This window comes from Aptenodytes patagonicus, chromosome 6 (genome assembly GCF_965638725.1).
Source record: "Aptenodytes patagonicus chromosome 6, bAptPat1.pri.cur, whole genome shotgun sequence".
NCBI lineage: Eukaryota > Metazoa > Chordata > Aves > Sphenisciformes > Spheniscidae > Aptenodytes > Aptenodytes patagonicus.
This window is the reverse complement of record NC_134954.1, coordinates 18,728,809-18,751,193: the sequence shown is the minus strand read 5'-3', so window position 1 is coordinate 18,751,193 and position 22,385 is coordinate 18,728,809. Positions and strand designations below refer to the sequence as shown.

At 41.2% G+C, this 22,385-nt stretch overlaps 2 protein-coding genes across 7 annotated transcripts in view; one reads left to right on the top strand and one right to left on the bottom strand.

Annotated features, from left to right (window-relative positions):
- Nucleotides 1-9,422: 9,422 nt before the first annotated feature.
- GPR160 (G protein-coupled receptor 160) lies at nt 9,423-12,725 on the top strand. Of its 2 annotated transcripts, none has more exons than XM_076340668.1 (2): nt 9,423-9,565; nt 11,119-12,725. In XM_076340668.1, exon 2 carries the CDS (start codon nt 11,173-11,175, stop codon nt 12,190-12,192), a length of 1,020 nt encoding a protein of 339 aa, XP_076196783.1. In that variant the 5' UTR covers nt 9,423-9,565; nt 11,119-11,172; the 3' UTR covers nt 12,193-12,725. The 2 variants fall into 2 exon arrangements, with proteins under 2 accessions (XP_076196783.1, XP_076196782.1); XM_076340667.1 differs by having other exon boundaries at nt 9,423-9,836.
- A 422-nt stretch (nt 12,726-13,147) lies between these two features.
- PHC3 (polyhomeotic homolog 3) overlaps nt 13,148-22,385 on the bottom strand; it is a 38,691-nt gene continuing 29,453 nt past the window's right edge. For all 5 annotated transcript variants that reach the window (XM_076341379.1, XM_076341382.1, XM_076341383.1 and 2 more), the window contains one exon: nt 13,148-21,952. In XM_076341379.1, the coding sequence (XP_076197494.1) occupies nt 21,798-21,952 (155 nt within the window). In that variant the 3' untranslated portion in view covers nt 13,148-21,797. The remainder of the gene's footprint in view (nt 21,953-22,385) is intronic.

The following is a 22,385-nucleotide window of genomic DNA, read 5'->3' as shown; positions in this document are numbered from 1 at the left end:
AAAATTTTATAGTGGTCTTACTGATATTCCTCCCAGTGTTTTATATACCCAGTATAATTTTCTGATTATTTTTCTTAGCAAGAAAATAATGATTACTCCTAACTTTTTTTGGAATTAAATAATTACTGGTAAAACACAAATGAGTATTTAATGCAGATCAGTATTTAGCGGAGATGTTGCACCCAAGTGTGCTCCGCTCTGGTATGGATACAACCTCAGCTCACTTGTGGTGTTCCGGTGTTCTTCAACAAAGGCAGATCTTTCTCTAGCGATTAAGAAATAACTAAAAATCATTCTTTGACAAACTCGCATATTTCTTTACCTGTAGAAATGTTACAGCGTTGGTGGGGATGCTTGTATCTGTGATGATATGCAATTTTCTAATAGCAAAGTACCTTTGTAGCAGCTGCTCGGGGGGAGCATTTACTTTCACCTGCTATGTATCATATAGCAGATTTTTCTGATTCTTTTTTAATACATGTATTTTATAGGAGAGAGATATATGTATATATATTGCTCATTTAGGCCTGTTTCAGTTTCTGTCTGAAGTCAATAACCCAATGGAGTTCACAGAGCATCACACAGCATGAAGGACAGAGACAGAAAAATGGAGAATGTCTCAGTTCCTCAAGTCAACTCTTAAATTACACTTCAGCCAGGACTTGCTTTCCCTTTGTTAGATCAGGAGAGAGGTCGATAGAAGCATCTGCCTTATGTAAACATTACGTGTAGACGATGTAAACATTAAATGTAGAAATGTGGAAAATACACCTGCCTGGCTTAGCCCCTTATTTTCCTTCCTGCAACCACCTGCGTTTCTCTCAGCACATAATGCACTGCGGCACTAAGCTGTAGGAGCCTTGCAGGGTTGCTCTCCAGCTCCTCTGAGAATATAATTCTTTTCTAATAGGGTCACGATGACAGCAACGCAATAGTCAAACCTCACAGTTGGCATCAAAAGCACTGGGCAACAGAGAAACAGCCTCTTCCAGCTGCAGTTGTTTTACTGGCAGCAGCTGGAAGTCCCCGTCAGAATCCCTCTTGGATCCGTTGGCAGTTTCAGTTCAAGTGAGCTCCGTTCACAGAGTAAACCCTTTTCATCCTCCTTGCTTTTGTCCCCTGACCTTGTCCTCCCTCATGCAGTTGCCGAGCTGCTTACCCCTTGCTATCCCTGTGCCACAATTTATATACTCCAGCCACAAACCTAGGCCATTTACCAAATAAAATACACCTAAATACCACCCGGAAAAAAAGACCACTGTGGAAGAGTTAAGTATCGGTACTTACTGTTCTCTTCCCTGGAGACGCCACCGTGAGGACAGAAGACCGGCTTCCCCATCGCTGGGGGTTCCACAGCCTAAATGAGCTCTTGGTCTCTGTGGACCTGACTGTAGACGACACAGCCCAGCTGTTCGTAACAGGGACATGTCCTTCCCCGCTCCCCGTCCCCCTTTGCCTTATTCTGATCTAGGTGCCATTAGCTTGAGGTAAAAGACAGGATTTTCAAGTAACACTACGTCCTGCCTTTCACAGAACAGACATGGGCTCCACTCTGCGCAAGACCTGGGGCACACCCGGCACGTGCCCTTTCCTGGGCCAGCCCTGCTGGAGGAGCTCATGGCTTTGGCTCCAGGCACTAGGAAATTTTTGATATTGGCACCAGGAAGGTGTTGAGTCTGTAAGCCAGAGGGGTGCAGAATCCAAATACAGGGATCCGATGGCAACAACTGGTGATTTTAAAACGGTGCTGGCCCTTAAGCACCCCATGAAAGATGCTCTGGCCTTAACTTAACTTACTTATTAAGGGAGAGCTGAGTCCTTTTAACACCCAAATCCACTTCCCTCTTTCACTCCTCCTCCTCAGGTTAGTGCTTGAGGAGAGAAGGAGAGACGGGCCAGCTCAAGGTGGCTGAAAACACCAGTAGGACGGGCTCAAAAAGACTGGTTGTGAAATAAAGCAAAGTGGAGCAGATACAGGATCCTAAGAGCTAGTGGTATCCCTGGCTTGACTTCATTCATGGCAGGCCGAACTGAGGATGCCAAAGCCATTCACCAACAACTGTTTGAGGCACACTGCAGCATGTAATTTCAGATCAACTCTCCAGATAGGAAGGTTCTCTACGTGTAGATTCTATACATATCATTTCTTTCAGTTCTAGAAAGCTTGCATTTGCCTTACTTCCTTATATTTGAGTCTAAAGTCTTCATGGAGTTGCACTGGGATAAATTCAGAGTAGATCCACACATTTGTAATGTCACAAAAACGGGGCAGGAGACAGATGCTGGTGGCAATTTTTCTGCTCACACTGGGTGGTCAGGCAGGAACGCTCCAGCAGGAGATGCTCAGGGACTGCGCGTCCTCATACTGCACGTTCTGCCCACAGGCGTAGCTATTCATTTCCTAGCTGCTGTGGGAAGGGAGGGCTGTATCACTCACTGCGTGGCTGACATTTCATCCAACGGCTTCTCATACCTTTTTAAAACCAAACCTAGAAATGTTTGAATCGTGCAAGTTTGAACAAAAGTCTTTATTATGCTATTTTTACCAGAAAGTCTTTATCAAACATTTTCCAATATCCAAAACAGTTATGATGCAACTTCTTAGTGGTTTTAACATAAGATCTACTGTTCAGCATTTAGCATGGAGATCTTCTTTGCTAGGATTACCTTTTCTTTTAAATTAGGCAACTCTTGCTGGGAACTAGAGTCTATTCTGTGAAAGAGTCTCCACCCACTTGCCAGCACAGCCATGTGGTAGATGTATTGACTTTTAAATACAGAAAAGACAGCGAGATCAATTCTGTTAGGGACCTTTAGAGAAAGAGTGGTGATACTTAACTATATTGAACAAGGTTGACCCCCAGCTCACTCCAGAGGATTCCTCAGGCTACCTAGGTATTATTTTGTCTAATAAGAAGGGTTGACTGATTTGATTCTTAACGTCTCTGATCAATCCCTCTCTATAAAACCAGAATAATACAATAGATCTTCATGGGCTTTACCGCTGTGCTGTAAGGGTATATAAGCTGACGTTTGCAAAATGCTTAGATGTAAGACCTGGGACACTGACTTCTCACAAACTTCTACAAGTCATAGGCACGTAGCTGCTGAGCATGATTTGTTACTGATTCTGATCAAATACTTCAAAGGGAGATAGAGGAAAGCGGTATGAAATGGTCCAAGGCTCTGCTGTACAGCAGCACGGCACTGTAGCTTTCTCACTTAGAGCATAAGGAGAAGGACAAAACAATCCTATCAGTGTAAATGAACTGAGACTGAAGCAGCTGCTGAACGTTTTCAATAGACTTCCTGGTAATGGCTGGTACAATTTCATTAGGGCTTCTCATTTTATTTAATAAAACATTGGGTGATTGTAATACAGCAACAGGTGCAGGAAAACAAAAGGCACATTTCCTGATTGTGTCCACAAAGAGTCCATTACTTACTGGCTGACACAGTAGGCATTCGTTTTGCCATGCGTATTTTTTTTAATGTGAAAATAATGATCACTCAGAAAAGTAATTGTTTTATGATAAAAGGCTTTTGAGAGAGGAGTTAGTTTAGAGTTAGTAATAGCACTATGCAAATGGTTTCAGTGCAAGTTAAAGAGAGAACTAACAGTCCTCGGTAAACACTGATCATGCTTTAGATATAGATCAAAGTATTCTCTACAGGTGGTAACCACCATTAATCCTCATCATGTAAAACAGAAACCAAACACAAAAAAGGCTACGCTTATGATCCCTGAAAGTACTCTGTAGCCTGGATCCAGTAAAGGATGTAGGTGCTCATGAGACACACTTGCAGTTTACCTTTACTAGTCAATAAATGAAACTCAGAGAGTCCTGAGTGACTCTCACTAGCCTTAACAGTAAATTCTTATTTTCTCTTTCTGACATGTGAGTCTTCAACCAATAACTAAGAAAGGCTGTTTGTTGGGAATCAGAAGGTGTAGTTTTGAATTGTTCAGATTGAGGGTGGGATGGAAATTACATTTCCCCCCTTTTTAGCTTCCTTTTAAATGAAAGTGCCACTATAGAATTTGTTTAAAATTGAAGTCTACCGGGAGGTAGTAATATACTAAAAGGTTACAGACGATTACTAGCTCTGTTTCGTTTTTTTGTGAGCAACATAATGAGAGTAGGATCACACCTTGCACTCCGTGTTGGCTTCAGTCTTAACATTTTTAGTTTCTTGTCACAGTGACCAGCAAGCCATGAATTGGGTTTTATAAATTACTGGTTCATGTAATGTAGTTTACAGAGCCTCGCACTTCCCATCTTTCTTCTAGTTCCTTGAAAAATTCTTTGTGTCAAAGACAAGCAAAAAAACCCAACACTGCAGTGTCATCATGAGCACCGGGAAAGCTTACACCCTGTACAGTGAAAGCATGGTGTGGTTACACAAATCAAGGAGAGACTACTTCTGAAAAATGCATCAAGGCTGGCATCAGCTATGTGCTGCATTTACTAGATTTCCACTGAATAAGCAGTTAGAATTCTATAACAAGATGCCTTCGAATTAAAATTACTATGGAAATATTTATAGTTTCTTCTCAACAAGAACTGCCTAAGAACAAACTTGTTACTTTTAAGATGAGCAACTCAAATGATTCAAATCAAGATCCAAATGCACGTTCTCTGTGCTTTTAAAAGATTCCTGAAAACTAAATGAAAACATCTTGTAAATGAGACACTGGTCAAGTATTTTCTTCTTTAAAAAATAAAGTTAGTTAAATATTTTATTAGTTAAATATTTTATTAAAAAATTAAAATCTTCATAAACACCATACTGTCTTTCTGAGACATGCAGCCTTTCAGGAACAGCAACTCCTCAACTGCTTGCTCATCAGCCATTGCAAAACTCCAGTTGCTAATCCTGTGCTGACAAGGCATAACATCCAATAGAGCATTAAACATGCTCAGCTAGGCAACTCCCAGGTAAAGGCACATCCAGGAAAAAGAAAAGGATACAGCAAAGACTGTATCAGATTGGCACTCATCTCCACATACAAATACATTTCAGAGACAACATTCTGCTCTCACCACGGTCTACCGCCAGCTCTGCTCATGGCTGTTATGTCCACTCATCCCCAAATTGAGTCTATGTTGTGGTTCAGAAGCTAGTTGCCAGCTACCCTTTTATTCAGTTGAGCAGAAGGAATAAATATAAACCGCACCTTTGTGTATTTCAAGAAATCTTATGTTGACATCTTGGACACCCCAAGCCACGTGGTCTAGCTTCTGAACCACAACATGTCTCAAACAGGAAGAACTGGGGAAAAGTAAAGATTCAGTGCTAACAACAAAGGAAGCATACCCTATACTCCTTCATGTAATGGTAAAGAAGTTGTATTCATTATCTACACCTACCCCTGTCTGAAGGAAACCTCCTGGCCCTAAATCAGGCAGCACTGAGGATGAAGCAGAACCAGCATACAGAAACTCTACTGTTCCCCCACTGGTCTTTCTAAATTACTTCAGAAGCTGCAGTGAACCATGGGGCTGCAGTGCTGAGCTCCATCACAGAAGGGAGGAGAGGGTAGAGACTGATCCCTGTTCTGTGAGGACGCTAACTTTGTTCAGTCACTCCGCTTCTTTCAGAAACTGAACAAGTTAGATTTGAAATTAGAGGGGTTTTTTTCTTGTTCCTTTCCCCTTCGTCCTGAAATCCTACCCTTACAGTTAAGTTCAACAACAGAACCCAAAGTATGAGCAACCAGCAGCAGGAACAGTCTTGAAGAAGGAAGGAAGCATCTATGCAAATATCTTGTGACTACAGAGACACAGAACCACAGCACAATCACCTGTAGAATACACAAACAGCTTTTACAAGAGATTTGCTGTACCGTTTCATGTACCCTCCTCCTGGAGGAGGCAGTCTTCTGTCTTATTCTCACACACAGCTGCCTGCATGCAAACATAAATTAATTTCTCAAACCTTTCTATAGCTGCACTTGAATATAAATGCAGCCTCTTTAATCAAGCAGGATGGGCTCAAGCCATTATTTACAGAATATAGAATTCGTCAGGTACCTGCAAGTTTTCCAGCAAAGTTGCAAACCGAGCCAATGCTAAAGAAGAGCCTGCCCTTATTCAATAGTGAGTGCAAGCAGCTCCTAACACAGAGAGAAGGACCTGCCAATGCTAAGCAATGCATTTGATTTCGAGGGCATCCCATCTTGCATTATCCTTTCTCTGAAAAACAGGAAGATGAGATGTAGTATTCAGAAGCAGAAAACAATCACTTGAGAGTAATCAGTGAGTAATAAGCAAACTTTCAAACAAGCACCACAGAGGGCCTTGGTGGAGGGAAAGGGAAGCCAAGAAGTAGTCCCAGCATTAACTCAGGATGTAACTTGGGCAGCACTGTGCTCCTGCGGGCCATGCTGAGGAGCCAGCTCAGAAGGCTCACTGAGCACGGAGCTGACATACTGTGCTGCGTGCTCTGGAGGTCACACAGTCATTAGGATTTTTATCAGCAGAAAAAAAGTCTTTAAACCATGTCCTTCCCCTCTTGGTTGCTCATTTCCACCATCCAGGTACCTCCCGACAGGCCAGTACAGTAGTTTCTGCAGTCATAAAGAAAGCCACGATCAGAAACAAACAAAACCATCAGAAAGATCCAAACAATTCACTAGCTACCACTGGGAAAATCACTTCTGCTGCTTTACTTTGGATTAGAACTAAGAAGAAGAAAACTAGCTACTATTGAGGGCATTACCATTCAGATACTTGTGAGTGGGACCACGCTGCAGACTGGGTGCTCAGAATGTACAATACCCATCTCAGGTATCAACATTTTCTTGTCATATTGCAATTTGTGCAACAGTCCTAGTAAGTACTGTTTGGATAAGTAAATATTGCCAATGTGAATGCTGCCTGAGATTACTTTAAGCTCTCACTTTTTTTCAGACTATAATACCGATCACCTTGTTTATCCACAAAAAAACACCTTTTTTTTTTCTGAAGTTATTTAACCCTTGAGATGAACCAGGGAAAAAGAAAAAAGAAAAAAAACCAATCTCTAGTTACATCTGAATTTAATTCCAGAGAGTTGGTTGCTTTCAGAAGAGGTCCTACCAGCCACTTGATACTTTTGTACACACAGATCACACACAGATAGATCAAACATGGATTTGCAATCTACTCTGCAAGAAAAGCAATAAAAAAGGTTTCCCTCCCAACGGGCACTAGACACGCTAAAAATGTAGCTGCTCTATGATCAACGACAGAAGTTTAGACCCAACAACAGACAGGTTAAATTGAGTAACATACAACAAATCCAGAAAGCTCCCAAAGGTTTAGCTCTCCTCATTAGGTCCCAGAAATCAGGTGTTCTGCCTAAATTTCTCAGGCAGTCCAATCTGCAGGAAGCATCTAAAAGATGTCATTTGTTCCTGCCAGTACCTAATTTTTGAGAAAGGCGGGACATTAGACACTACCTTTTCCCAGATCGTCTAGTGCAGTGACTCAGACTAGCAACTGCTGCTCAGTAAACCAGTTTGGAGGACCATCCCAGGATGGGCAACCTTGCTGTCCGGGGAGGCAGAGAGTGGCAGTACTGGGCTCTGGACTGTTCAGCACAGGGCAGGTGCTGCAGCATCAAACTCACAGGCTTCCAAGGCTCTCATTAGATTTAGCCCTGCATTACCAAAAACATAAAGGGAAAAAATAAAGATGCCATAGTGTTACAGCTATATTACGTACATGCAGCAATCGGGAAACCACTGCCAATTAACTTGAGAAGCACAGCTCGGGTCCCTCAGCAAGCCATTCCCGCGGTAGGATGTGCTCCTATCCTGCACATGTTGGTAGATGGGAATTAAAACAACAAATGGAAAACTAAATTAGTACTTTGATCTGGAAGAGGCCAAAAGCTGTTACTGTGAATTTTTAAATTCTATTAAGTAGATTGCTACAGGATGGCCAAGCTAAAAAGCCAACACATTTAGAAGGTGTTATATATACTTTCAGGATTATCTACTTTATCATTTTCTTAAAACAAATAATGGGTATTCCTTAACCTCCCTCCTAAACTTTTCTTAAGTGTTAAGAATCTCTGAGGAAGACAGAACTGAGCGCACCATTTGTAAAAAAAATTTTTGCCAAGATAACATTCACAGTAAAATATTCCTTAACGTTTACTGTATAGCCCGTTAACTATATCATTACTAGAATATAGTTGCCAGTTAAATATTAAGTTCCGCTGTGGAAGAGAATAAATATACAGTATTGAGGGGGTTTGTGTTGTATTTCAAAACCAGAAGTGTTCTAGAAAACCATTACATGTTAAAAATTTGAACTGTGTTGCAAATACACCTTTGGCTGACTTCTGCAATATTCAGATTTATTTGACGGCTTAATCAATGATAAAAGTAGAGATATGCTGCAAAAAGGTGATTTGTAACATATTTAGAGGCACACTGCATTCAGTATGGGAAGGATAACGTGCATGTGGAAGCCCACAAATCCAGGCCATTTCACGTGCTGTTGGGCCCCATGGTAAGCCACGCGCATTCCCACGGAGGGCTCTGTGGACGGGGATAGGAGATCCGCGCCCAGAGTTCTTCCATCTGCGAGACCAGAAAAGAAACAGAAATTATTTTTTCCAAAGTCCGCTGGGTACTGTCAGGGACATCTCTGGGAGGGGATCAGCATCCCCACTCCTCGTAATTAACGCTGCGTGGGTGAAACTGGTGAAACTGGTGCCCGTTTACCAACAGGGCTGAGCCGAAGCCAACGTGGGTGGGTAAACACACACTGTGTGAACACAGGGCTTTGTAAACGAAGTATCTTGGGGTCGCTGCCATGCAACACGCCACTGTGATCAAGTACTGAGGGCGACGGCCCCCCTGCCCTGAGGGCCCGGGCTCTCACCAACACCCGCTGAAGCGCCCTCAGCGCCCCGCCATCGCCCGGCTGCCTTTTTTCCGCACACGTCACACATTTAGAACAGAAAATGTTTATCCGCCACGTATATAATGACTTCAGCGGCCCCACGAGGGCCGCTCTGCTCTGCCCTCGCCGCTCAGGTAACGACAGGCGTTCACCTCCCGCGCCCGGAGCCGTTTCTCTTCCCTCAGTCACAGCGGGCGTGTGTGTGTGGGGAGGGATTAAACACCACGTATTTAACCCTCTTCCTCAAGGCAGTTACGTTTCCCTCAACGTGAGCCCCTCACCGCCGTGCCCCGCTCCGCGGCCTGCCCGCCCGCCGCGGGAAAGGGCCCGTCCCGGCCGCGGCTGCGCGGTGAGGCGCCTCGCGGTCGGCGGGAAACTGGCGGGTGCCGCGGCGCCTCCTCAGCGGGCACCGAGCGGCCGGACCGGCTCGGGGCGGGGCGGGCAGGGCAGGGCAGGGCAGGCTCGGCCCGGCCCGGCCCGGCCCCACCCGGCCCGCGCGGCGAGCTGAGCCTTTCCCTTCCCCACTCCGCCCGGGTCCCCGTGCGATGGGGAGGGGCGGAGATGGCCGCCGCCTGAGGTGGCCGCGGCGGCGCGGCGCGGGAGGCCGGGAAAGGTCCCCGCAGGACACGCCGAGGAGGATCGCGGAGGGGCGGCCGCCGCAGCAGGTGGGTTCCTGGGCGAGGAGGGGCCGGGGCCCTGCAGAGAAGAACAGAAACCCGCCGGAGGGGAACCCCTCGGGGACGAGGGACGTGGAGGCGCTGACAGCCCTCGCCTGTTGGCAGAAGGGTGTCGAGGAAGGCGTGTGCGCCCGGACAGCGGACGGAAGTCCTCTCGCTGCCCGCAGGATGAGCGCTGTTCCAGCAGCGATATTAACGACGCCTCTGCTCCTCTGCCCAGGTCTTTGTACAGCAGACGAAAGGCCTAACCCGTGTACAGGTGATTTTGCATTATAATAATAATAATGGATTTGAGTGATTGCTTACACAGTATGACCCTGTTTTGAGTGCAGGTTTCCTCCTTTCTGCTTACCCAAGTGCAGCATCCAGTATATGAAGACAAGATACACATGGAAGGCTATTTTAAGTTGTACTGTAAAATGTATTCGGTTTCAGAGGATGAAATGTACTTGTACGGATGCATAGTGAAGCAGCCAGGTAGGCTTATAACCGAGTTCAGTGGTAGCTAGCAGATACATCTTGAGTTGTACTGCCAAGTACTTCTGGTTGTTCCTCTTATCCTGCTTTTCAGGAGGCACCAACTCGAATGTTCACTAACTCTGGTGAACTAGTAATAAAATGTAGGTGTCTGTGTAAATACAAGTGAATCACTGTTAACAGAGATCCTAAGAGGCAATTCTTTTTTACAGCTGCCTTGGCTTCTCAGCTTTTCTCTACTGCTCCCGAGAATGCTGACACCATCCTGTTTCTTTAGGAAAGAGAGAAGAAAGCATGTACAACTTTGACTAGTATGTCTTGCTGACATACACAAAGCCATCCTGTGTTCATTTTCCTTAGGAATTAACACATGGCAAAGAGTTATCATAAGGAAACTTACGGAAGTCCAAGGGGAAAAACAGCTGTTCTGAGGTGTCTATCATCGTAGTACTTACATTGCTAAAGGATGAGCAAAAAAGCCCAATCAGCTAATGAAGTGTGTGTGCTTTGGATTGCCTCAGAGTTCCAGGATTTTAGCACCGAAAAAGGATGAGTCGGGTTGACGCTTTTTCTGCTTTCAGGATATTTCTGCAGTCTCAATTCCATATAGATTCTGTAAGCATAATGAACTGTGAGGCCATACTGTAACATCTCCTGTGTCTTGAATGATTTCTGTCCTATGTGGTTGTCTAATTTCTTCAAAATATGTAGGAGCTCTGAAACATCCATCCCCCTGCCCAGCTGGCCAGAAAGACCCCCGATGCTTTCTGAAGGAAAGGAACACAGTCAACTTTATTTCCTAAACCTTTCCTCAGGACAGTAGCTAGAAAAGTAACTTAGGTCTATGTTGACCTTTTAACTCTCAAGAATGTAATTCGAAGAACATAAAATTTAGGTACTTCTTGACAATTTAATGATGTGTTAGTGAAGCTATTTACTCTTAATTAAGGAGCCTGGAAAATTCAGATGTAAACTTGGTAGTTGCTGTGATGGAGAATTAGCTAATTGGTAGAGGTACCCAGAAATAAATTTTTACAAACGTCTTTTTTTTTTTTTCTTTCCAGATATGAAGCACTGTGCTGTGTGATACTTATTTTGCTGGTTCTCACCATTGGAGGATGGCTGCCATACTCTGTGAAAATTGTTCTGGTCAGTACCCCTACACCCAGGTCAGCCAACCTCTTGAAATCAGCTGCATGTTGCTCCTGATTATGCTCGGAAAAGTGTTCCTTGATTTCTTCATGTTGCAAGTTAAGCAAAAAAAAGTGAAAGCTAGTTTTATGGGATACTTCTGTGTTTCACTGGCACTTCTCGATTTCATACTGCTGATGAGTATATCCTTCATTTTCTATTTTGAGGACTTTGCACTCTGGGGTGTGCGATTTACAAAGTACCACATTTGCCTGTTCACTCAGATAATTTCTCTTACCTACGGTATTTTGCATTACCCAGTGTATCTTGTGGCTGGTCTGGATTATTACATGACTATAGCCCAAACCTCTCAAATTCCTAAAAGAGGTCAAAGATTACTTTATGTATTTGCTGTGATTGTTATATGGATTTCAGGTTTTTTTTGTATTCTGAAAGTTCCTGCTATCTATGAAGAACTAGAAATTCAGAGCCGTTTTTCACCTTATCAGTGTCCTCTCTATGCCAGCGTGCAGAGCTACTCGGTCTCATGTGCCATGGTGCTGCTCATAGGCACGGCTGTCCTGGCTTGTCAGAAGGAGGTTACAACCATGCTGCTGTCTGTCAGGGTAGTTTCCTTTGCCAGTCAGCCTGTTCTGATGTTCTCCAATGTGTCTAACAACAACAGCACTTGCTTTAAGTGGCAGCTCCTGACCAGACTCCTCATCTGTTTTCTTGGCACATGGGCACCTTTTGTTCTTCTTCAAATTATCATTTTGTTTCTTGGTGCTCGGATTCCAGCCTACATGGAGATGAACGTCCCCTGGCTGTACTTCATCAACAGCTTTCTCATCGCAGTAGCATACTGGTGTCGACGTCACGATGTTGAATTGACAGAGGAGATGTGGTCTACAGATCCATTTGTCAGCTGGAAATTCTGCTTTATGCCATTTAACAATGAAAACACAGAGCCATCTGATAAACCAGGCAGAGTAATTGTAATCTGTTAATGAGCTGCTGACTGAAAAGACTGCAAATCAGCGCTGTGCGACACAAGCGTGTGCTCTGATGTTCTGTGACCGTGTCCTTACAGATAATACAAGGAAACGTCTCCAGAGCTACAACCCATGGAAAAAAGTCCATCATCCACCCATATTGTAATGAATATTGCACCAGAGTGTGCGACACTGCGCAACTTCCACACTGGGTTCCAGTGGGCAGTAAGCACCTGCCAGTTCAGAGAATTTAACTTGAAAGTACGGGTTTAAGAAAAGACCACTACTTACAAAAAACAAGTTTTCAAGTTAAACCTTATGTTTAGTACTAGAATTTTACACTTGCTTTAAATTGGAATGATCTTGGGGTTTATAGTACAAAATGCAATAAAGTCATCTTCAAAGCTGGAGCCCTTTTATCAGTTATGTACATGTGTTAACCTACTGTCAAAGGTTCAAACAACTTCTGTGATTTTTTTGAAGTGTGTTTTCTTGTTAAATGTGACTTTTTGTCAGTTTAAGTTAAACAGACAACAACCCTTAACAAGAAATAAATTGTTTTAGTTAATGTAAAGCTACAACTCCTACAGAAATATAAACTTTGTTTACATAGTACAAAAATAGTACAAGATGTACAACTTCCACAACTACAGGAAAGGTGGTGATGTTTCATTCTTTCTTTGCTACTTCTCCTCTAATGTTTATATTACAAATTAAATAGTTAGAGCAACAAGGTTAATTGCTATACATAAATACATGCCCAAGGTTAAAGAATGGCTTAAATTAAAATATAATTTATTTTGAAGCCAAAATTACTTTAAAATTAGTTAAATTTGAAGTGGGACTGCTTCAGCAAGAGAAGGAGTAGTCAGGCTGTAGCAAAAGTACTCAAAGTTTTCAAATTCTTACAGTTTTATGACAGTCTTGATTTAATTTTGTAGAAGAGAAAAAAGATACACAACCAAAGCAGACAAATGGAAGTAGCATTTATTTCTGAAGCACTGAACTCACAATACAATGTTGTACTGAAATAGAAACTATGTAAGTAAATGATGCTGTAGGTTGGTTAATCATTCACCCAGACCCACAGGGAACAATGATATCACACCAGAATACTCATTAAGAAAAAATCTGCAGATAACAAAAGGTGCAATTACAAGCAAGTTTAAGCAGCATAGTATAAGGTGCTTTGTTTCAGCATTTGTATGATGAATTTACCCATTAACAGACAGGTTAAAGAAATTTCACTTCTACAGATCATAACAAATGAGAGAATCTAAAATTCATTCACATGCTAGTTGGCAATAGGAAAGTGCTTTTTAAAAAAGTGATTCACAAAGATCGTATTTTTTACATAGTTCACTATGTGCTCTTCAACTGTAAAATTTAATTTTTGGGTTATAATTTATTATATATCAACTATAGATATAGATTTAATTGCAGAATTTAATGCTATGTGGGCTAAAATTTCTTGTAAAAGAATATTCCAGTATATCACTCCATAAGAATACACAATCACATCTCAATCATATATTAGTCTTACATTTCTGCACTATATCAAAGACCAATCATCATTCTGATTTATTACTTCACCCCATATAGTGCTTCTTTCACCCACAGTCTGTGGTAAATTTCTTTAAGGTTTCAGTGATGTAACCAAAAGGACATGAGCATTTTTAAGAAGTAGAAAATGGTTTGGAGAAAATTTGTTAAAAAGGCCATTGAAAGGACAGTAAATGATCAAAACCAGAATTTTAAAACTAGTGCAATAAGAGGAGGCAATGCTTAGCAACACAGTTTGAAGAGTTTGGCACCACAAATTATTTCATCCTTTATGCTGGAAAAGGTATTTGGAGGAAATTCTATTTCCATGTTAAAAGTAGGAAAGCACGTACAATGTTAACTTGAAAAACAAATCTTAAGCAATCACTCCCTGCTCTCTCAAATTGTAATTGCTGTTATTTAGCGCTTGAGAACAGCATTTCTTCAGGTTTTATATAAACTGGACACCCACTGAAATGGGGTTGACAAACTTTACAAAACCTAATGCCATTTAAAAACCAGCAAATATCTCAAATATAGTAATGCACCAGGCATTTCAGAAGATCATGACGTAACTAATCCCTACAGACTCAGAAGGCAAGGGAAAATTCCTAATTTAAAATTCATTTAACACCAGATGAAGGCAAAGTTATTTTCAAGAACATGCGTTTCAGATGCTTCTGTTTCATGTGGTTAGTCTCACCCTTCTGATTCATTAACGTATACAGAACTGGAACTGCAAGACGTTGGGGTAAGGCTGCTGATGTATTTTATTTACCAGCGTGGTTCAGCTTCTCAACCTGTAATTAAAGTTTACACACCTCCATCTATCCTGATGTGGCAGAATTCCCATAGTTGCTGCAGTGCTTCTAAAGCCATTTTAAGTTTTTAACATTTTGTTTTTTACAGGGAAGCCACAACATGCAGCCAAAGCAAATATTAATGTACTGATGTTAAATCAGTGTATTACTATCAAATTCGTTCTTCCATGCTCTTTGGGGAAAAGTGCCAAAGAGCATCATCCTTTAGGCTGTCACTACACCCACCGAGTAGGTACTAGTGGCACTACAGGTCTTCACATGGCATCCAACTGTGGCATCTGCTAAGCAACTATTTTAAAATACATTAATAGTAGCTCTCTTTGTAAGCCCACTTTTATCCTTGACTTTTTATGGAGGGAGATACCAGTTGTGAAGTGATCTTTATCCTATTACCCTCCTGACGACTAAGTCTTCCTCTGCATTTTCTTTTATCTAGCGTTTCTGGGAAGTCCTAACACTGAACCTTGAGTCCAGCCATATAACCATAAACCATTACTGTGTAGAACAGGATTACAGTTTCACTGCCAGACGGAAAGAGGAGAGAAGCTATGCTAGGAAGGTGGTAATATCTGAAATAATAAGAACTACAGACAACCACTGCTGTTATCTCCTCTGTACGTTACTCCTTGCGCTGTGCCAGCAACTAATGGCCTTATACCATTCAAATACTTTACAGTCTTTAATTCTTATAGGATTATTTTATATTAATGGTAACAGCGGCTAAAGTGTTAACCCTTTATGAGAAACTTCGGTACTTTCCTCATATAAAGAATCCCTTAAAAATCAACATTGATTTTAATGAGATATTCTATGTGTTTTCAACTCTAAATAGAAGTATTTGGCACTCATTAATAAAACCCTTCATTCTTTACACTCATCTTTCCTGATCAGTACTGGTTTGCTAACACTGTAACACAAAGACTACTTAAAAAGGAAGTTGGGTGCGCAGACTATCTCATTGTTCTTTCAAGCATCGACTTTGCAAAAAGCTGCCAGAGGATGGCAACATCCTGGCTGCCGATACGCTGGCCAGGTAGTGGAGGACAACACGAGTCTTCCCACAGCTTGACCAGACTTCACCCACAAAGCAGATAGGCCTCATGAATCAATTATATTTGTGCTTCTAGCCTAATCCCATAATCAGCAAGGATACCCTGATTTAGTACCTATGAACAATTAAGCCTTTCAACAACCCTACGTAACAATACAGTGCTTTTTACGCACAATTAAAATGCTCCTTAAGTGTTATGTATTGCACTTAAACGATACTTATGATCACCATTCTATGAATGTACAATTGTGCTCAAATTATAATTCTTTCTAGATGGAAAAAAATCTCTTCAGACCTCCTTTTTCTAGCTCCTTAACTGGATAATTCAGCAGGAAGCTAATACATGCTGGAAGTTTAAAATTTTTTAACTTGAAATGTGTTCATAACACTGACTCCCAGAACTGTGCTTTGGAAAAGTTAGATCAGTGGCTACAAAAGCTAAACTATAGCTTACTACATACCTTCAATTACAAGCATATTCACGTCTTTGAATTTTGTTTTTTCCTTCCACTTAGCTATAAGAGATCAGCACATAATACGCACAGCCTTCAAGTGAATGAGCAGGTGTGTGTAAGTTTTAATGTAGAGGTTACACAAACCTACACAGCAGCTTAGGATGGGGGCCTTGAATACATGTGGAAGTGTTGACCATGAGACCCAGGGGACAAGTAGGACACAAAATGCTCCAGCCAACACAGCTGACACCCAACAGGGCAAAAAGCACATTTAGAAATCTGTATGGAGAAGGAAATGGCACGTGACAGAGCTCCTCCGAAGTTACAAAGACCGTAAAAACAAATCAGCCTGACTCATATGGATTAGGGTAATGTGTGCTAACTGCTTTTGTATTCAGTCTATGTCCCAGGCTCTGACTGCAGGGTACAGGCTGTCCATCAGCTCAGACTACATTAGGGACAGCTTTTTGAAAAAGTAGACATAGCATCTACACAGCAGGCACTTATCTGTACACCGTAATTACCATCTCTTTTTTGAATGTCACTATTTGCAAAGCCATCCAGTGGATATAACTACATAGAACCGACAGGGTCCAAATAAAGTCTCATGACTAAAGGCAAATTCCTTTAAAATGAACTTAATTTAAGCTTAGCTTGAATGAACTAAGCATTACATGAGTTTAAATTTCTTTCTCCTCACAATATTTCCTGTCTGAAACTACAGCTCACTGTGCAAGTGACTTAAAAATTAATTCACTACGAGCAATTATTAACACCTTACATTGAAATTACGCATTTATAGCTCTGTCCATACCTGTTCCACTCAGCATTCAACAGAAACAGTATATTTAAAACAAAAACAAAATACTTTAAAAATGTTAGTTTCTCTCCCTCTCTAATAAACTAATTTGGGTGAATGTTAAAAAAAAAAGTATCCTAGATTGATTCTTTTGCAGAGTTATTATCTGCAGCCTAGAACAACTGATGAGTAAAAGTCTGGCTAGTGAGTGACAACTATATATCTAAATACATGCTAACAGGAAATCTCTGTACAATACTGGTAAGAAAATAACCCTGCAAGCTTTTATACACGTGCTTAATTTTAACATGAATAGTCTCAATACAATCAGAAGAACTACTCGTTATAAATTATGTAGATGTCTAATTATTTGCAAAACCAGGACTCACAGTACAGCTATCATTGAATTCTTTGATCACTTAGAGCTATACTTTCGTCAATGTGTAAGAAATTTCTTAAGCTATTGAGCTGTAAGCTTCCACATTAATACTGTGATACCAAAATGAGAGCAGTCATCTGAAATAGGCATTAGTTTTACCCGGTATGCCAGGGAGCAAGACACTACACCCAGCAAAGTCTCACTACATAAACCTGCATTCGAGCTACAGTTAAGAAATGGTTTTATACCTAAACATTTCCTTACAGCTAAGATCGAGATAAAGCGATCCAAAAGCTATCGTAAACCCGCTCAAATACTTATTTTTATCCCATTTCTTTCCTCTTGCTGCCACATCTGCAGTTATGATGGACTCCATCTGTTCTATCCAAAGGGCTGGATTCCCACTTGTGATTTGTCCAAAAAGAAGTTAGGGGGAAAAAAACTGCTTTCACAGGAAAGAATGAGGAAATGGATGCTTGCAGAACATGAACCTTCTATTTGAGGTATCTCATTGACACAAATCTAGCAAAGGTTGTACCCTCCATCAAGAACTTCATTTCTGGAAAAAAAATACGATGTATTAATGGGTAAAGAATGGATTTACAATGCAGTCTGTTTAAAAACCCTTCAAACATTCTCTGGTGATCCAAGCCAACTGACAGTTTAACTTGACAAGATGGTTATTTTTCATTCTCTATACAAGCAAGGTGATAAAGTCTTATGAATGTGCCAAATGTGAGGCAATACGGGTTGGCTGGGAGAAGTTAGCAATTAATTTGCAATGCTTGTTTTTGAACAAGGAGCAACCTAGAGCTCCCAGAGAACTTTTGTCAGTGGAGGTGGCCGAACTTCCTTGCTGGAGTTCTCTGTTTCGGCTGCAAAGCAGGGTTGCTGAGCGATATGAGCCAGATTAAACAGGGGAGTCTGCATACCCATTTTGACCATTCAGGTGCATTTCTTTAAAACCCCAAATAAACTCTGAAGCTGAGACAAGTGTAATAGTTATAATTCTATTGGAAGAAATCTTGACAGTCACATTCAGCCCAGTGCTCTGCAAGAGGGTTTTGCCCTGAGCTAATGCTGCAGTTTGCATTAAGGAATAGGGTAGGATGGAGACCAGCGGAGAAAAAGGAAGGGAAAAAGCCATCCAACATATCTCCCCCTTTTGAGCTAAGATCCTATGGTGTCCTGTATTCCTTTCTAAAGGAATTGAAACATTGCAGGGACTACCGTGAGATGTAGCCCACAACAGCAGCAGTCTGACTACAGAATACAAAAACCCAGGAAATAAAGATGATAAAAAGGATTTCTTGTAGACACATCCAGTGGGAGCAAGCGTTAAAAAACAGTCAATTAAAATCTGCAATACTTCCTCTTTTGCAAGAGGGTCTAGCTTAATTTGTGGGGAAAGCCATGGAAAATGGTAATATAAGCCTGGGAAAACCTCACTGATCTAAACAGAAACAAGTGATTGGTATGCAAAATGGTTCCGGAGGAATATTACTCTAAGTATTATATTGCTTTTCTGAGTAAATTCAAAAACTCCTGAAGTAGACTTTAGTTGCACTTGGAAGTTTTCCAGCCTACTTTCATGTACAGGTGTGATTTTTTTTTTTTTAAACTGATTTTATTGACACAGCTATGCTGGCAAACACTCCAATACATGTGCATTTCTATCAGTATAGGTTAGCATAGCTGTGTCTGCTTTTAAGTTCCTGCTTAATGCCAAAATCAGTGAAGGAGAAAAAACTTTCAATATGCATAAGGCCCACATTTTTAGCCGCTGCATTCATGAATATCTAAAGTATAACTCACTATCTGTGGCTCTCCCAAAACCACAGAAATGTAGTGTACCAGAAGAACCAGAACAGACGTGCATTAATCAGGTCTACTCTGAGCTCCTGGCATCTGTCAGTGATTATGTCTGAGAGTCGTATATAAACACTAGCTGTAGAAGATCTCCTGAAAGCTAATAAAGCAAAATTAAAACAACCGTGAAATTCTCATGCATGTAACAACACTGTGATTAACTGCAGGTCTAAATAAGACTCATAACATAAGTCCACGTTTTCAAATATGCCTTAAGCCACTATCAAATCACATTTACTTATATCTACTTTTTACATTGCCAAAGAACAGTACAATCAGAAGACAGATTAGAAATTAGCCAGTGAAATTTTCGTATAAAAATAATAAAACTTTAAGACAAAAGCCAAAGGATAAATATCTAAGATATCTTTAGTCTTCAATTAGCTCATCAAAACAGAACGCATCCTTTAGAACTTATATTACAGATATGCTACACAGTGTATCTTACAGAAATGCTACAAATGGGAACCTACTGTCTCCACAATTTGAATATCTTTCAAATGAACGTTGCCAAACATTGAACCTTCAACTAAGAAGTTTATTTGACAACAGTAACTGAAGACAGAAAAAACAAATTAGAAAGTGCTTAGCAACTTCCCTCCAAAATAAACCCAGACATCAGTTAATTCTCTAAAGCCTTTGGTGCCATTTGGAAAAGGGGTCTCACCACATACTAGCACGTAACAGCAATGGGTTGTCCTAACTTGGAGCTTCAGTGGTTAATAAAAATACTAATAACATCTGCTATTAGTAAGCTCAAACAGTTGTAATTAAAAACAATGATTCTAATGTTGATCTCTGGAAGATAATGGTAGGAAGTCTGTTAATAGAAACAAAGCAATAGTCTAATTAAAGGAAAATGAAGCACAGATTTTTCTGTAATCCCAATTTACTCTTTAAGGTCATCAGTTAAATAATATACATATTAATCTACCTGTCATAAACCTTCCTTTCAGCCAGTGTATGCACATTGACTCCTTTTGATCTAGGTCAGCAGTTCTCAAATTTTAGATCAGTTCCTCTTCTTTTCAGGAATACTTCAGGGTCGCCCTGAATATCTCCCCACACAATCATATATTATGCATTAATTTGCATAAAATACAAAATACATTATTTGCAGACACATACACATATTTAATTCAAATATACACAACGACTCTATCAGCACACATACCCTTCTTTCCCTATACAAGAGCTTAGGGATCTAGATCTGTACATAAGGGGAGTGGAGCTGCAAAAGGGAGGGAACAGAAGGTACAAAATACATCCACAAACATCCGTACACAGGTGATGGGGAAACAAAGGCCGAGAAGGCGCTGCTGCCTCAGACCCCAAGCAGCTTCTGAGAGTGTCAGTAACTGGGGAAACAGATATTTGTTCCACACAGAGTGCAAGAGAGGGAAGACAGAGGGAGACACTAAAATCCCACTGCCCAGGTCTGCAGCACCTAAGCCAAAACCTTCTGCCAGAGGGACAAAGCAGGGCCCTAGAGATTTCTCCCAGAGTTGCCTAGCAGTGGCACTCCTGCCCACCTGCAGCTCCAGACTCCCTCACTGTGGCAGTAGTTGCTCCTACACCGAGCTCTGAAAGGACCTCATTGAGCAACTCACTGTGCTCCTTCCTCAGGCTACTGCAAGCCCAGCTCACGCTAGCCAGTGGACAAATAAAAGGTGCTTGGAAACTTCCAATGAGGCAATGGGAATGCACTACAGGGAAAGACAAGTTACAAGAGGTATCAAGAAAAAGAGCATCTGAGCTATGCTATCCCTTCTCTACCTGCAGTCTTTAAAGTACCCTTGTCTCAACATGAGCTAGTTCTGGCTGCAGTTTTCAGCCCCTCACGCCTAGGCATTTGGGAACCTGAACCCTGAGTGTTCTCACACCTTCTCAGGATCCACTCTGAACCCACATTTGAGAACTGCTGGTCTAGTTTAACTAGCAGCATGCGAAACTACAAACCTAGCAACTTAATGCCCTCTTAGTGCATAGCAGCATACAAAGAGTAAAGTAACATGTGCTTCAGTTACCTCTGGCAAGAGTGTCATGCCATTGCATTTCAGTAGCCTGATTATGAGGATTTTGATGAGACGTCTACATAGTTTATAGTATTTCCAGACTTCAAGAAAATACTACAGTGGCAGAGATGAGGGTAAGCCTACACAAGGAAAACTGGCTGCCAACCTACCCCTTACAAACAATTTGCTCAAGACTAAAAGAAACTCAGAGAGCTCAACTAAATGCATAGCATTTTACTGTTATTAGTGCTTCCACAGCGTCTGTGGACACTTCTGTTATTTCAGTCCAAAAACTGCTGTATGTGGGAAAAATCTTTCAGAATACAGCAACACAATTTAAATGGCGTTTAGATTGGGGTGGGTGCTGGGGTGTTAATCTTAAACTTATAAGATAAAGTACATGTTGGGGAATATTTAACCTATCACCGCATATTTCATTTCATGTTTTTCCATGAACTCCCACTTCAACTCAAAGTATTACTCGGGCTTTACCATGAACCTATTAATTGTTTGAAACTACAGAGGACTACCTGGTATAATCAAAGGAACATTTTTAAGTCTTTACGTGGGGAAAACCCCATATATATAACAAAACGTTACAGTAACACTCATGCCACAGTGAAGATGTTGGCATATTACTGTTGATTCTGTCACTGAGAAACCGTTGCTTAAACCTTCATGTTCACCCCCTAGGATTCTTTCAATGAATTGATACGTGCACAGATTTTCAATGCAGGTCCAAGCTTAATATTCATTGCACTCATAAGGTGATCCTCCTTCAACAAGAGGAGAGCTTGTCCATCAATTTCTTGTGCTCTAAATTCATCCGCAATATCTTGACAACCTACAAGGCAACAGAAAAAAAAAAAGAATTACTGGGTTAGAAATGTGCATTCTTAGATGCAATGACTCCGTCCATGCTAGAGCTTTTCAGCTACACAATTTCCAATGCTTGTCCCCTTAGCCTGTGGAACCTAAGGTATATGCCAGAGTTCAATATTACGATGGCAACTTCCAAGATAATCTGACAGAAATTTTTACTACAGCCTCTAATTACACTGTAACTGTTGGAGAATTACTCATTGGAAATTTCAAGTCCTAGCAAAGACAGCTTTCTCATTTCATTAAGAGGAACAATCGCCATGATCTCACAATTGGAAGAGACTGGCAAAATACCACTGAAATAGCAATCAAGTAAGAACATAATTCAAGTGGGTTCTTTCCATCAATACAAATATATGTGTATTCTACTGCTATGTACCACTCAATAAGAAAAT

Excerpts from the sequence above, each read along its gene's own strand:
- GPR160 (XM_076340668.1), top strand. The coding sequence starts at position 11,173 with ATGGCTGCCATACTCTGTGAAAATTGTTCTGGTCAGTACCCCTACACC.